Source organism: Dasypus novemcinctus, chromosome 17 (genome assembly GCF_030445035.2).
Source record: "Dasypus novemcinctus isolate mDasNov1 chromosome 17, mDasNov1.1.hap2, whole genome shotgun sequence".
NCBI classification, from domain to species: Eukaryota; Metazoa; Chordata; class Mammalia; order Cingulata; family Dasypodidae; genus Dasypus; species Dasypus novemcinctus.
The window spans coordinates 7,415,512-7,431,218 of NC_080689.1; the positions used below are offsets into that span (position 1 = coordinate 7,415,512).

At 47.1% G+C, this 15,707-nt stretch overlaps 1 protein-coding gene across 1 annotated transcript in view; it reads right to left on the bottom strand.

The window, feature by feature from the left end:
• Window positions 1-9,023: 9,023 nt before the first annotated feature.
• CREG2 (cellular repressor of E1A stimulated genes 2) overlaps window positions 9,024-15,707 on the bottom strand; it is a 43,986-nt gene continuing 37,302 nt past the window's right edge. Inside the window, exon 4 of the mRNA XM_004471760.4 lies at window positions 9,024-14,030. Within this exon, the coding sequence (XP_004471817.1) occupies window positions 13,883-14,030 (148 nt within the window). The 3' untranslated portion in view covers window positions 9,024-13,882. The remainder of the gene's footprint in view (window positions 14,031-15,707) is intronic.

Genomic DNA, 15,707 nt, shown 5'->3' on the forward strand with positions numbered 1-15,707 from the left:
TTGGAATGAGAGTAATTTTTGTATTACTCCGCTTGCTTATAATAATTCTATGTTTAACTGGGAAAAGACTAAAAATCATTCGATAGGTCATAAGAGTAATATGTCATTAGAAATAGAAGAATTACAGAAAAAGATATTAGAAATGTCTCATAATCAGATTTATGTAGCTGATTATAAGGATATCTTTAATGATTTGATTTCTCATTTCAATAAATTTAATCCAGTAAATTGGTGGAAATCTCAACATTTTTTATCAGCATTAGGAATAGGACTCTGTGTTAATCTTTTTGCTCATTGTTGCTGCCTGCCTGGGACGAGGAGTTTGCCAAAGACTGCACCATGTGAATGCTATGGGACAAGCCAATAATTTGGTACTTGCAAAAACCTTGCAATGAGATCCCCATGATCAGTGTGCTTGGGTGGTAGTCAATGATGGGTAAGACTCTCAGAGGAGGGCAACCTAAAACATGCACAGCCACCCTGATTAAAACAAAAAGGGGAAAATGTGGGAAACAAAGGCATGTTGTTTCCATGGAAGCAAGTTACTTCCTTGGCCACCGAGTCATGCTGTCTCCATAGCTATATGTGCAGGTCATAAATCTAGCAAGGAGATGTGTACATTCAGGTGGAACATGGACTAGGTAGAACGGGACAACTTGGGCAACAAGATTTATGGGTATAGGGCGGTGGACTTGGCCCAGTGGTTAGGGCATCTGCCTACCACATGGGAGGTCTGCAGTTCAAACCCCGGGTCTCCTTGACCCATATGGAGCTGGCCCATGTGCAGTGCTGATGCATGCAAGGAGTGCTGTGCCACGCAGGGGTGTCCCCCGTGTAGGGGAGCCCCATGCACTAGGAAGACCCACGTGCAAGGAGTGTGCCCCATAAGGAGAGCCACCCAGCATGAAAGAAAGTGCAGCCTGCCCAGGAATGGCGCTGCACACACGGAGAGCTGATGCAGCAAGATGATGTAACAAAAAGAGATACAGAGTCCCGTGCCGCTCACGACAACAGAAGTGGACAAAGAAGATGCAGCAAATAGACACAAAGAACAGACAATGGGGTGGGAGGGGGAAGGGGAGAGAAATAAATAAAATAAAATAAAAATTTAAAAAAAAGTGTACTAAAAAAATTTTAAAAAAAGATTTATGGGTATGTTTTCTCAACAACATAATAGAACATTGAAATTTTGTACTTTGAATTATAATCGTAGATTTTGATCCATTGTGTTACACAAGTTGAGGTAATGGGAATAGTTAGCTGGGATAGTTGCTGGTTCTCATGATTGCTTGGAGTATATAAAGAAGCCCCTGAGATTAATAAACTTGTCTGATGAGCTTGAGGCTTCAATGCTCTCAGATCCCCTGATCCCAATCTCTCTTTGTCTTTCATTCCCGATACCCGACTCCGAAAAGTCCGCACCCACCAAAGGGCAGGGACTCAACGCCCTACTGACACAAGAGGTTAACTTGATGAAGCAATCAAGTAATCAATCCAATGTAATCTCATATGCCCAGAGGAAAAGATCAGTTTACAAACATAATCCAATATTTCTTTTTGGAACTCATCAATAATATCAAACTACTACACTGTGCAATGACAAAGGTCGGGTTGTTTTGACTCATTCCCTCTCTTTACTCCACACAACTTTGTGCCTGGTACTAGCAATGCTTTTAGAGCAATGACCTGGGTCTAAAGAAGAGAATTTAGGAGGATTCAGGAGCAGGCACTGTGGCAGCCTCTGACTGCCCAGGGCAAGCCCTTCTCTTCCAGCAAGGTCAAGCCCGATGGCACCGCTTTCAGCTGCTACACTTTTCCTCCTCGACTAAGCCATAACCACACATTTGCTCACATGGTGATGAACGAGGGGCTGCATTCGGGAGTGACTCACCCAGTCAGAGGCTTTAGAACTGGATGGGACGCTGGTAGTCACCGAGGGCCAGAGTGGGCTGACATCTGCCGAGGGCTGTCCCAGCGTTTGATGCCGGGGCTCTCGGCTGCGCAGAAGCCTCCAGGCCCTTCTTGGCTTCTTCTAGGCTCAGACTCTGTTACTGAGCGGAGCAGTGTAACCTCTAGATAAACGGTGACATATTAGTGTGCCAGGACACCCATGAATGGGTCTTATTCCTTCACCGTTTTTCTACACGAAACATTTAAGACAAGGTTCCCATCGCTCACAGAGCTGATCGTCCCAAGTGCGCGCTCCACCACCTGAGGGCCTGCGCCTGGCGCGGGTCGGCTGTGGCTGCACCTGCAAGGGCAGGTGTGGCTGCGGAGGCCGCGGGCGCTCTGCTTGACCACCTGGCCTTGCGGCTCGGCCAGGCCGGCAGAAGCACGTGGAGCCTTGTGGAAGGAGGTATTGCAAGCCTCAAGGCAGAGCAGGGCTGCTGGCCAGAGCCAGCCACAGACAAGTGGGGACCACAGAGTGGACCAGGGCCCTGTTCCCCTGGAGACCACAAAGTGCCGAGAGCTGTTGTGTCTGGAGAAGAGGAATGTTTCATTCTCACTGACGAGATCCCAAATGGCAAAGTTTCTGACAATCCACGATTTTAGAGAACAAGGTTTCTCACTGAGAAGGAAAGCAAAAGTCATTCCAAAGGTTGGTTGGTTTGTTTTAAGCGACATTTTACAGTTGGAGCTTGACCTTGGAAGAAATATTGTTTCTTATTAACTTCATAGCTGGCTCTGTTTTTTTTTTTTTTTTTTTCTGCCACCCAGTTTGATAGCTGGGCAGGTTTCTACTATCTCAGACTGAGCTGATTTTTACCTTTTCATTATAGCGGAGAGAGAATTATTTGGGCTTTTAAAAATCACTACTTATGCTGCAGAATCTTTTACAGCACAGATGAATACCAAAAAATAATTGCTATGTTTGAAAAAAAAAAGTATACTGTTTTATTGTTCCCAAACACTTTGAGGTCAACTACATAAAACATTCCTAAGTATCTATAGAAAAATGGTACACATGTAAAGTAGATCCAGAGTGCAGTTTTAGAGGTAATCGAGACATCACATGACAACGTAGGATATGTGAGATCCCTTTACTATTGAACAAATGCCTCCATTCTATGAGAAACTAAGGAATGCTATAAAAGTTTATTTTATGCTAAAAGGTTTATCAGCCAGTGTCTAGTCAGGTAAAAAGAAACTTCACGTACTTCAAGTAAAGAGGGGTTTAATGCAGGGAATTAGCTACAAGATGTTGGAAGGACTGGAAAAGCAAATATCAAAAGGAGAAGCAGAGGGACTGCTCGCCCACTGCTGGGGATGGGGTCCATGAGCCCACACTTGAGTTATTGTTCTCTTAAATATTGTTGAATCAAAATGAAAATTTGAATCAAAATTGGATACTGAAAAACACATATAGAAGCCTGAGCAAGACTCGTGGCTCGTCTGCCCAGGGCATTCGCTGCTGACCCTGGGCAGGTTTTCTCGATGGGCAGTTAGAGACTAAGACCCAGCTCACAGGTTGTTGTGAGGCTGACACAGAGCCTGGCACAGTGAACACGCAGTGACCTGCGATCTCACCATCTGCCGGAAGCAGTTATGGAGGGGCCTTAGCGGCCAGTCGAGGGGCAGCACGCACCGGGCCCTGAGACCTGAGAACAATAGATCTCACCCGGTCCTTCTGTCCCTCCAAAACAGCGGGTGCAGGGAGAGGAGGCTGGACTCCCACCGTCCTGGGTTTAAAACCTGCTCGGCCTCCTCCGTGACATTGGGACCCCTGGACTCCAGGTCTGGGAACTCGCTGAGCGTCAGGATTCCCAGGTGAAAACTGGAGGCCTTGTCTTCCTTGCAGGGCTGACGCAGGGAATAAACGCGGTGATGTGTGGAAAACACCTAGTTCACAGCAGGAGTTCAGTTATAGTAACTGCCAGAAATAATTTTTTAAAAAATTTCAACGGCCCTAACTGTCACAAAATATTTGTGTATCTATCCTGTCTGTTATGTATGGAAAATGCCTGCATATTTTCAAAGAGGAGAGTTTGGTGTGCCTGCCTGTCCCCGCGGGTCCTTCATGAAAGGTGGCCCCTGGGCCCACGCACTCCCTCCAGCCTGGACTCCTGGCGTTCCCAGGAAGAGCCACGAGGTGGCACCGTGGTTCTTTGTCACAGCTGTAGGGACACGCCGCCAGGTTTGGAAGCCCCTAAGTTTGTCAGGAACAGTTTTCCTGGGAGCGGGCCAGGCCCTGGAAGACCTGGGTGCCAGGGGCAGGGAGGGTAGAGGGAGCGAAAGGAGGGAGAAAGGAAGCGGCTGGCGGAAGGCGCCCGAGGCTGCTCCCTTGGGGCAGGCCTGGGGCCCTGAGACGGGGCTGATCCTCCACAACGTGGGACCGAGGGCCCCTCCGCCTCCACTCCCTCACCCTGGCCGCGGGTCAGGCGCTGCCCATAACTGCGCCAGGAAAAGGAGAGGAACCAGCGTTAAGGAAATATTCCAAACTCCCAAAGCTGAGGACCTGCCGGCGCATTCTGGAAGGCTCTTCGTGCTGTCTTTACAGACCAGGAAGCCCCAGTAAGAGGAGACAAACGCCCTGTGCCTGTGAGCTCATGCCTCCCCTGCCCAGTAAGAGGAGACAGGGAAGCGGACTTGGCCCAGTGGTTAGGGCGTCCGCCTACCACACGGGAGGTCCGCGGTTCAAACCCCGGGCCTCCTTGACCCGTGTGGAGCTGGCCCATGCGCAGTGCTGATGCGCGCAAGGAGCGCCGTGCCACGCAGGGGTGTCCCCCGTGTAGGGAGCCCCATGCTCAAGGAGTGCGCCCCATAAGGAGAGCCGCCCAGCGCGAAAGAAAGTGCAGCCTGCCCAGGAATGGTGCCACACACACGGAGAGCTGACACAGCAAGATGATGCAACAAAAAGAAACACAGATTCCCATGCTGCTGACAACAACAGAAGTGGACAAAGAAGACGCAGCAAATAGACACAGAGAACAGACAACCAGGGTGGGGGGAGAGAAATAAATAAAAAATAAATCTTTAAAAAAAAAAGAGGGGAGAAAGGCCCTGCCCCCATGGGCTCGCGGTCTTCTGCTCTGCTCAGAACGTGCCCCCTCAGGGTCAGCTCTGCGGCCCCACCTCAGCCTCTCCCATGACCTGTGGCCCCAGACCCCCACCCGCGCCTCCCTGGTGGCGGCGGCCGTTCATCCTGCAGGCTCAGCGCGGCCTCCGCCCTCTGACCACCGCGCTCTGGACACGGCTGGGCAGGGGCGCTGTGTGGCCGCACCCTGAGGCCCTGAGACCCCTGGAGCCCGCCGGCGGCGCCCGCAGCAGCCTCCCCCCACTTCCTTTCCTCCTTCCCCAGCCTCGTCCCGGAGCGCGGCATCTTAGTCCCTCTAAGAAATCCCCCAAGTCCCCCGTCCCCCCTTTTGTGCCCCGGCTTCTGTCTGGGGGGGCTGGACTCGTTCATGTCTGCATCTGGGCCGAGCCCGAGAAACCCGCAAACTGGGGGGGGCGAGGGCTGGGGCTGGGGGGCCCCCCGCGGGGCCGAGGGGTGGCCCCCGAAGACCTCTCACTTCTCTGGGCAGCAAGGGTCCACTGCGAGGGAGGGGGCATGGGTGCGGGGCCAAGCCCGGCGGGTGGGGGCGCCTGGACGGCGGCGGAGCGGGCCCAGGCGGCCGTGTGGGCTCCGAGGGGCTGGCGCCGGTGGCCGTGGTGTCTTCTCTGATTCCATGGTGCATTCGGCTGATTTCCCCAGGGCTGGGATTTTGCCCGGGGGCGACACGAGGAAGGGACAGGGCAGGACCTCTGCAGATTCGTGGTGGGAGGCAGGAGAGGCACCTGGAGAGACGCTGGCCCACCCCACAGAGGAGAGGCAGAGCAGGGGCGGCCTCAGAGTGGCCGTGGGGCGCCAGAGCTAGTGGTCCTGCTCCCGGGCGGGGACGTGGCCACGCGCAGCCCCCTCTGCTGGGTTCCCATGGCCACAGGCTAGGAACCCACTCCCTGCAGGTCCACGGGGTGGGGGGGGAAGGGGGCATGCTGAGGCCCCCGACAATCCCCCGGGTCGGGCTGTCTTCAGCCACTGCGTCCTTGAGCTCCGGGCAGGGCATGAGGACACCTGCAGTTCCCGTCTCCTAGGGACGGACTGTGCTCCGGTACCTGGCGCGAGCTCAGGATGGATATGTGGGTCCCGGGAAAGATGGCAGGTGGCCCTAGGACTGCCCCGCCGCACCTGGTGTCGTGCCTTGAAATGCTATAAAGGGCCTTGAATCCCCAAAACACGGCAAACGCGTTGACCACAATCAGAATGTAAACAGATGGAGGAAAACAACTTTTTGGAACAAGTGATGACCAGGAGCTCCCCCGGGATCTGATGTAGACGACTTGACGCCTGCCCCAGGGACACACTCTTGATGAGGACCACGGCCACCAGGCCTCGGAGGCCTCAAATGCCCGTGCCAACGCCACACCTGTGAGCGTCAGGTCGAGGCAGGTGACCCCGAGTCACCCTGACCTGCGGCTCCAGGGCCCGTGCTGGGCTGCGCGGCTTGGCGCACCCAGCGCCTCCTGTCATGGCTTCAGGGGTGCCCTGGTTGCCTTGTCAGCCCTGCTCCCATGACCTCTGCCTTCCTTGGGCTCGGCCGACGGACTCTGAAGGCTGTGGTCTCCTCCACCTTTACCTGTGTTGTGCACCCTCGACCTGGTCACTGTACTGGTGGTGCCGGCAGCTCGCAGTTCAGCAGGTAAATAAATCGCACGGAGCAGCAAACTTGGGGCAGAACCTGCTTCCATTTGCAATCACTTCTCAGGTCATTTTAATACAATTTCACAGCAATCCCATGACCTGTGGCGTAAACGTTTGTTGACTTATTGGTCACAAAACCTAAGCTTCATGAGGGTGGGGACTTGAACTGTCATCTCCTGCAGAGCCATCATGTTGTCTTCACTTTCTTGACCCAGTGAGTCCGGTGCTGGGGCCCAAGAACCTCCATGCTCTGGCCCCAACGGAGAGGGGCCGGAAGGAGAGGAGGGGGTGGCCGAAGGAGGATCGGAACTGCTGGTTTCAGAGGCGGGTCATTTCTGAGATGACCCACTCCAGGGCACTGAGGTGGGACGTGAGTGGGTCACGACATCTCAGTTGGCCAGGACTTTTCCCGTTTTAGCATCGGAAGTCCCATGTCCTTGGCAAGCATGGCCAGTTGGCCACCCTAAGTGGAGGATGAGGATATCACTGAGAGGTCAGTGTGTGGGTGGGTGGTCTGTGAAAGCTGCAGTCACTCTCCCGGGCGTGTCATTTTTTGCCACACTCTCTGTGAGGTCCCCTTTTCCTAGCCCTGAGCTCTAGATATTACTGTGCTAAAATGGGCAGATAATTCAAGAGTGGAGACACCCAAGTGTGGCCACATCTGCATTCTGAAGTCTGTAAATTAACTGCATTTGACTCAGAGCCTTAAAGAATCGTAGCAGCAAAAGTTGCCAAACTGATTCTTTTGTCCCTGCTTGACATTTAGCTGTGATGCCCTCTAAAAGCATCTTTTTTTCCTAGAAATCCAATCACGGTGATCTGTAATATGACATGAAGGAGCTACCCTCTCTGCATAAGGTTATTGGGAGGAATAATCTAATCAATACACACAAAGCACTGGCCACACTGGGATGCACAGCAAGTCCTCACGAAACGTTCATATTTCAATAGTAAGACATTCTTGTGCTGTTGAAACCGCACTCTTCTTTCCCAAAGAACGGGTGTTCAGCCTTTAAATGGATTTGATTTTCTAAACCTGATCTTTTAATAAAACCTTCCCAGAAAAGCATTTTGAGAAGAAATCTTTTAATGAATTAATTAATTTTTATGATTACAAGTGACGTTTTCAAGTAATGTGTGTTGCCTGTTTTGCTTCAAATATGCCACAAAGTCATCATGCCCAAGAAAAACGAAGACCTAATTCTGTTTGGTATCTTAACAATGAGCCCAATTCTCTGTTTACCTTTCGATGTCTGAAGGTAGCCTCTGATTATTTTCTCTCTTACTATTTGGTTATGAAAGAGGCAGCTTCAGTCTGTCCCAGTCCTCCAACTCCTTCACCTGGGTAGGGGGCAGAGGAAGGGGCAGGCAGGATCATTTTGTTCTAAAGATGTGTGATTTGGGGAAACTTGGCAAGATGGCCTGGAAAAGGGCCAAGGAAGTACCTGGAGAAGGACATAACCCAAAGTCATCTCAGCTGCAAACGTCTGGGGATAGCTCAGCTGCGGGTTAACCTTCATGCCCTGTGCCAGGCTTGGGTGCCTTCGGTCTCTATGTGATCGTGAGGGGCCCCCCGAACTTGGAAATGACAATCAGCCTCTGAGAATGAAAGAGGGACTAGGCAGCCCCACAAGAAACACATCCTAAGAGGTGTTACAGGAGCTTGAGGAACATGCAAATAAATTGATGATTGATGTTTTCTTGCTTTTCATTGCTCTTACCACCTCCTAATGTTACTATAAAACTTATTATGTTTATTGTCAGTCTCTCCCCAGCTGGAACACAAACTGCATGAGAGTAGGGGCTCTTGTTTTGCTCACTGCTTTCTTCCCAGTTCCTAGAATGGTACCTGGCATTTAATCGGTGTTCAATAGGTGCTTTTGAATGAATGAATGAATGAATGAATGAGCATGGTTAGGATGTACCCTCAGGAGTGGAAGGTTTCAACGTAAGCTGTCTGAAAAAGGCTGTCCATAGAAGGCACGGAGCCAGCCTGCCGGCCTTTGCAGGTGTGTCTCCGTCAGGACGGCCCTGAGAGGATTCCCTGCACCTGCTGGGCAGGTGACCCTCAGTGGAGCCAGGCGGGTGTTGGCTTAGTGCTGAACTCTAGGTGAAACAAGTGGGCCCAAAATGGGGACCCCAGAGCATGGCTACTTCCACGTTTTCAAAATTTGGAGATTAGGTTCAACTTTACTTGGTTATACCTTAAAAAATCCTATTAGCAAAAGTTATCAAGCTACTTCCTTTCTTCCTATTTGAAATTTAACTGCTGGTTCATTGTTATAGCAACAATTTTCTTAGAAATCTAATAATGACACATACTATAACATAAAAGGACTATATATAAAGTTTGTAATTTCATTTATTTGAGCATGGAAATCATGGCAGTAATGACATAGTCTTTGGTAAGTACATATCTAGTACTGAAAATAGATTTTACATTCCTCATGCATTTCAGAGCACAAATCATAAATTCACCACATTTCAATTTTTAAAACAATTGATTTGTTTTATAGCAGTCAAATGTACATCAGTAAATTATATTTTGTTTTCAGAACAGTACTTGATAGTTCAATTATTAAAAGTGAAATACAGAGTTTCTGAAAAAATAGTAGAAATACGTTTTAACCAAAAAGCATCTCTTTTTTCCTAAAGAGTCAATATTTACAAGGCATACTGAAACAAGTAACATCAGAATAATACTTTCTATGTCAACTTCATGGATAGGTACATCATCATAAATTAAAAAACGTGGGGACCAGGACATATTTTAGTTAGCTTATTCACAGAAACAAAAGACCAATTCTTTCCGAGAAAGAGGATTGGAAATATCATTCTTTATTCTCCACATCAGTGGAGAATCAATATCTCGGATACTTACATACAACTATCACTTACTCAACAGGCTTATGTCAGAAACTTGAAGATGCCTCCCCTGCTAAGTGCCACCCATAAAATCCATACAGCATATTTATTGAATTCCTATTAATTTGTATTCAACATTAAGTTGAATACCTTTAGAAACGTTTTTTAGTAGTCTTCTATTTCTTCCACAAATGCATCTATTAAGGGTTAACAGAAGAAAACTAATGCCATCATCCTCATTTCTACCAAGATTTGGTACACAGCTCTGCCCCCCATTTTATCGGGAATCAACAAGAGATATTTAAGCAGAGTCTTAAGATTTTTTAAAAAAATTAAGCTTTTGATTCTGCGATCATCGTAGGTTCACATGCAGTTGAAGGGAAAAATGCAAAGAGACCCCTCTTACCCTTTTCCCAGCTCCCCCCAGTGGTAAGAGGGGACACTAACTCAGTAGGCCCACCACCCCACGGATCCCCCTGCTGTTCTTTCAGCTCGTACCTCCCTCCCCATTCCAATAATTTTGCCAACTCAAAAATATTATATAAGTGGAATCACACAGCACGTAATCTTTTGGGATTGGATTTTCTCACTCAGCACTATTCCCTCATTCACATTGTTACTGTATCAATCATCGGTTCCTTTTTATTTCTGAGGAATATTCTGTGGCGTGGATGAACTAAAATTTGTTTCACTATTCATCCATTAAAGGACATGTGGGTTGTTTACCATTTTTGACCATTATGAATAAAGCTGCTACAGATATTTGTGTACAGGTTTTTTTGTGAAAATCAGTTTTCATTTCTCTGGGATAAATGCCCATGGGTGCTATTACTGGGTTGTATGGTGGCTACGTGCTTAGTTTCATAAGAAAGTGCCAAACTGTTTTCCAGAGTGGCTACTCCGTTTTACATTCTCACTGTAAAATGAGAATGTATGAATGACCCAGTTCCTCTGCATCCTGGCCAGCATTTGGTGTTGCCATTGTTTTCTATTTTATCAAATTTGGGAGGTGCCTAGTGATCTCTCGTGTGGTTTTAATTTGCATTTCCCTAATGGCTAATGATGTTGAATATCTTTTCATGTGCTTATTTGCCATTTTTATATCCTCTCCAGAGAAATAACTGTTCACATCTTCCATTTTTCTGATTGAATTATTTGGTTCTTGCTGTTGAGTTTTGAAATGTCTTTGTGTGATTTAGATGCTAGTCCTTTGTCATATATGTGGTTTGCGGTGTTTTTTCCCAGTCTGTCGCTTGTCTTTTCATCCTTTTAATAGGATATTTTTGTAGAGCAAATGTTTTAAATCTTGGTGAAGTCTAATTTTCATCAAGTTTTCCTTTTATAGATTGGGCTTTTGGTGTCAAGTCTAAGAACTCTATGCTTACTTGGAGGACCTGAAGATTTTCTCCTATTTTTTTTTTTTTTTTTTTGCCTTAAAGTATTGCAAATTTACATTTTGAGTTAATTTTTGTATTAGGTATGAGATTTAGGTCAAAGTTCATTTGCCTATTTGCTCTAGCACCATGTAATGAAAAGACTATTATTTCCCCATTGGACTACTTTTGTACCTTTGTAAAGATCAGTGGTTATAATTACATGGGTCTCTTTCTGGGTTCTCTGTTGTGTTCAGTTGCTCTATATGTCCATGCCTCTGCCAAAACCCTACTGTTTAAATTACTGTAGCTATAAGCTAAGCCTTAATATTGGGTAGAGTGATTTCTCTTACTTTATTATTCTTTTTCAGGATTGTTTTTAGCTAATCTAGGGTCTGTGTATTTCCACTTAAGTTCTAGAATAAACTTGTCTATGTCTACAAAAACTTTGCTGAGGTTTTGATAGGAATTGCATTAAACCTATAAATCAGTCTGGAGAAAACTGACATCTTTACCATGTTGAGTTTTCTAGTTCATGAAAACAATATGTTTCTTCATTTATCTAGGTCTTCTTTGATGTCTTTTATTGGCATTTAGTGATTTTCAGCAACATATAGCTCCTATGCATGTTTTATTAAGTTTATACCTAAGTATTTCATTTTCTTTGGCGTGATCGTAAATAGTGTTGTGTTTTTAATTTTGGTTTCCACATATTCCTTGTGAGCATATATAAATGTGATTGAATTTTGTGTGTTGACCTTGTATCCTGTGACTTTGATATTCTCACTTATTAGTTCTATGAGGTTTTTTAAAAAATACATTCTTTGAGACTTTCTACATAGACAACCACATCATCTGTAAATAGGGAATATTTTATTTCTTCCTTTTCAGTCTGGTTGCTTTTTATTTCCTTTTCTTGCCTTTTCGTAGTATCTAGAACTTATAGCACAGCCTTTAACATTTAATCCATGTAAATTTCTAGAGATTTCCTGAAGCTTACAGTCCTGGATGGGGTTCAACCGACTTGAACATATGCATTTCCCTCTCTATTCTTATCATCATCCCACTTGTTCAGATTTTATTTCCTATAATTTGGATATAGCTGATAATACTTGTCAGTGATTGTAAAGACACACACACACTGCAAAGTCCTTTGAAGCAGAGACCTTTAGTGAGATAAGTGGGACTTGATTATGGAAGCAGACCTCGCATGGGAATCATCTGCAGGACAGGACCAGGAGGCAGTGAGACTCAGTGAACTGAGTTTGGAGTTTGACTCGCGGTGTATTTTTGAGCACACGTGGTTTGTTCTTCCAGTTTTTCCCCTTCACCTCTAAGTTGGGGGTAGCAGTCATTTTAAAATCTGAAAATATGAAATGTCATCAAAGATATTCTACTCTCATGTGTTAGAACGGCTACTGTTAGGAACTTCTGTAGAATTGGCTCGTGGTAAGTCAAGAATTCAGTGCATTTTAGTTTGTTTTTACTAATAGGCACTTAAAAACATACTCTGACAACTCAAAACTTTTCACTATCTAAATTTTGTTAAACAAAAATGAAACCATGAGTAACTCTTTATTTTTAAAATGTATATTTCCTATGTATAGTGATGTGTTTTTCAATTGTACAACATAACTAACCCACCAAAGATGGGTTATAGCCACTATAGAAAGACAGAAAACTTGGGTTCTGCTGGACTCATTTATAGAATTCAATTATAAGAGGTCTTGGATATTCATAGACTTTAGATACATATATAACTACCTTCTATACCAGCAGAACTCCTCCATAGAGTTTGTAGAAAATATTAAAATCTCTAGCAAGAATCAAATTACAGAGACCGTTTTTTTCCCCCTCGAAAGTAGTGGCAAATCATCTCCAGGCAGGTTAATCATTCTCTATACATTTGCAGTACTGATTTTCCTGATTCAAGGACCACCTGCGCATTCAAGTAACTCTTATGTCTTGTTAGGAAAACGGGACCTTTTCCAGGTATTGTTTCCTCCATGATGTGCAGGGAGTTGGTGGACTCTGACCCTGGGAGGTGGGCTGGACCTCTCTGAGCCTCGGTACTCTGTCTGCAGGTGGCCCGGATGCTGTGTCTCCTTGGATGTAGGCCTTCCATGAGGTGACTTCTCAGGGCTGGGCATGGGGCGGACCCACAGCCAACCCCTGACTTCTTCCCCTCCTTGTCATCCCGTGGCCTTTGCTTCTTTCCCACCTTCCCCTCTTCCCTCTCCCCCACTCCAGAAGTCTCCTCTACACGTGTCAGAAGGAGGTCCTTCTTTTGGATGGGTGGGAGCACCCTCTGCCAGGAGCACTGGCAGAGGGGCCTTGGAAGCCTGATGCTGAAGTGGCCTTCTCTGCAGTCCTCCTGGGGAGAGCGGGGCGGGCAAAAGCTCCGCGTGCTCTCACACTGCCTGCCACGGGACAGTGGGGACGAGGCCTCCCAGGCATCCCCGCATTCCTGCAGACGTGCCTTTCTAGTGAACCGCAGACATCCGGTCCTCGGCCCTCCCTAGACACAGCTGGTGCCGACGAGGCATGTTCAGCGCCTTGGCGGTCACAGTGGTTAGGACCCCAATAGCGCTTTTGGCACAGGTAACAAAAATCCTATCACAATACAAAATAGTCACATTGTACTTACAGGCATCATTTGTTTTCCTGGAGAGGAATAGGAACTGTTCCGACATGTTATTTGACAACCTAAGATGATTCCCAAATAGGCAAGTCTGGATTGGCTACGACATAAACAAAGACTAGATATGGGTGAATTGGGGATTTGCAAATGACCACTTCAATCTCAAGGCCCTCGGGGTTCCTTGTGCACCCCCTTTCGTTCCACCTGAAGGGGAAGGCTGCCACGGGCCCCAAGCCACGGGACGGCAGGCACCAGCTGTCCAGCAGCACGGCTTCAAAGGTTTTCATTTCACAACACACACGGAGGACTTTTCTCCTGACTCCATCAGGCCTTTCTTGGAACTGCTTTGAAATACTCCTCCCTAGAAATGTCGGCCACTCCTCCATACCATTTCTGAAGCCAGACATGTTCTATCCTCATCTTCATAAAGAACCATTCATAGTGACGAGGCCACTTCCTCATCACTGGGTGCCTGCAGGAATAAATGAGAAATCACAGAGAAAATGTTCTTATCAGAGGGGCGAGCCTTCTGGGAGGGCAGCTTCAGGCTCTACCCGTCCTCCCCCAGGTCTGCCAGCCCTTCAGACTCCAGGCTCACCTGGGCCGAGAGCTGCCCAAACCAGCCAAGTGGGAGCGGGAGCTGGGACCCGGGGCCCAGGAGAGCCACGGGGAGGAAGGAAGCCGGGGTCTCTACGTCCAGCAGCTAAGAGCTCAAATCCTAAGCCAAACCCCTGGGACTGGACCCCAGTCCCAACGCGGATGAGCTGGCGCATCTCAGGTGTCCTGTGGTGTGTGAAGCCGGGACGGTACTCAGATCACAAGGTTGTATGGGGTGTAAATGAAAACGTAGGCATGAAACACCTGCCTAGGTCAAGTGCTTGGTCAATGTTGCATCTTCGTATCAATAAATATAAAGAAAGGCTTTATAGATGCCTTATGAAATCTTAGGAAATCAGGGAAGATCTTCATTCCTCCTCCAGGTATAGAGCCAAGAGGAGAGCCAGCCCAGGGACAGGAGCACCCGTCCCAACTTCTCTTATTTTCCCGACCCGCCTGCTCCTGTGTGTGTCCCCCAAATCCACGGAAGTATCTTTGAGGACAGGGGTGGCGGTTCACTTTCGTTGTTTTTTTTAAAAATTTCCTTAAAGTAAACATTTTCCTTGGATCTAAAAGCACTATGAACAAAATTCAAAGACCTAGTACCAAGTTGGAACAATATTTGCAACATTGCAGTACTGTCATAGGTTGAGGTTCTTTTCTTAAAAAAATAGATGGTTTGAAACGATCATCAATGTACAGAGAAGTTGAAAGTTCAGGAGAAAGAACTTTTTTCCAGAACCTTTGGAAAGTTGCTGCTTTGAGGCCTACAATTACTCAGGCAGCCAAGATAAGGCAGCTGTAGTTCCTTTCAGCCACTTTGGGTTTTTTTTGTTGTTGTTATTGTTGTTTTTTTAATAAAGGTATTTATTCAGGTGTAAAAGCTTACACTTACAAGGCCTTGAAGAGCCACTTAGTTTTTGTAATGACAACTGGAACAGATTTTGGTACCTGGAAGTGCAGTGCGGGTATGACAAAACCTAAACCAGGTGGCACTGGTGTTGGGATCAAAGATGGGGCAGGAGCTGAAGGGGCCTCGAGGAGCCGACAGTGAGCGCTTAAAAAGAAAGGGGAGAAAACGCTTTGGAAGCTGAGAAGAGGGGGCCCTTGTTAGGTCGTGGTGGAAAATTTGACAATACAGTGGCAAAATGAAAAATAGGAAATGTACCCAACAAACTCAATGATGTCACTAAGATTTCCAGGCAGAATAGTAAAGTGCCCTTGTTGCTGGTCAAAAAGGGTGAGAGGAGAGAGAGGAACTCCAATGCGACACACGCACACCCGTGTTTCTCTCTATATATACTGAAAATCCGGCCTCCATGACGATGTGGCCATTTCCAGTCCAGTTCTGCAGAGTTCCTTTCTCCCTTCACGTATTTCTAACTCTCCTTCCACGGCACAGAGAGTGCTGGCTTGCTTCCTTGATTCTTATCATGTTCCCTCGGATTCTCCTTGTATATCCATGGGGCTGTGGAAGGCCTGTCCAACTTACCACCTCCTACCCACTGCCTGCCCATCACCCATGATCCTGCCTGGACACCCAAGGGCCACC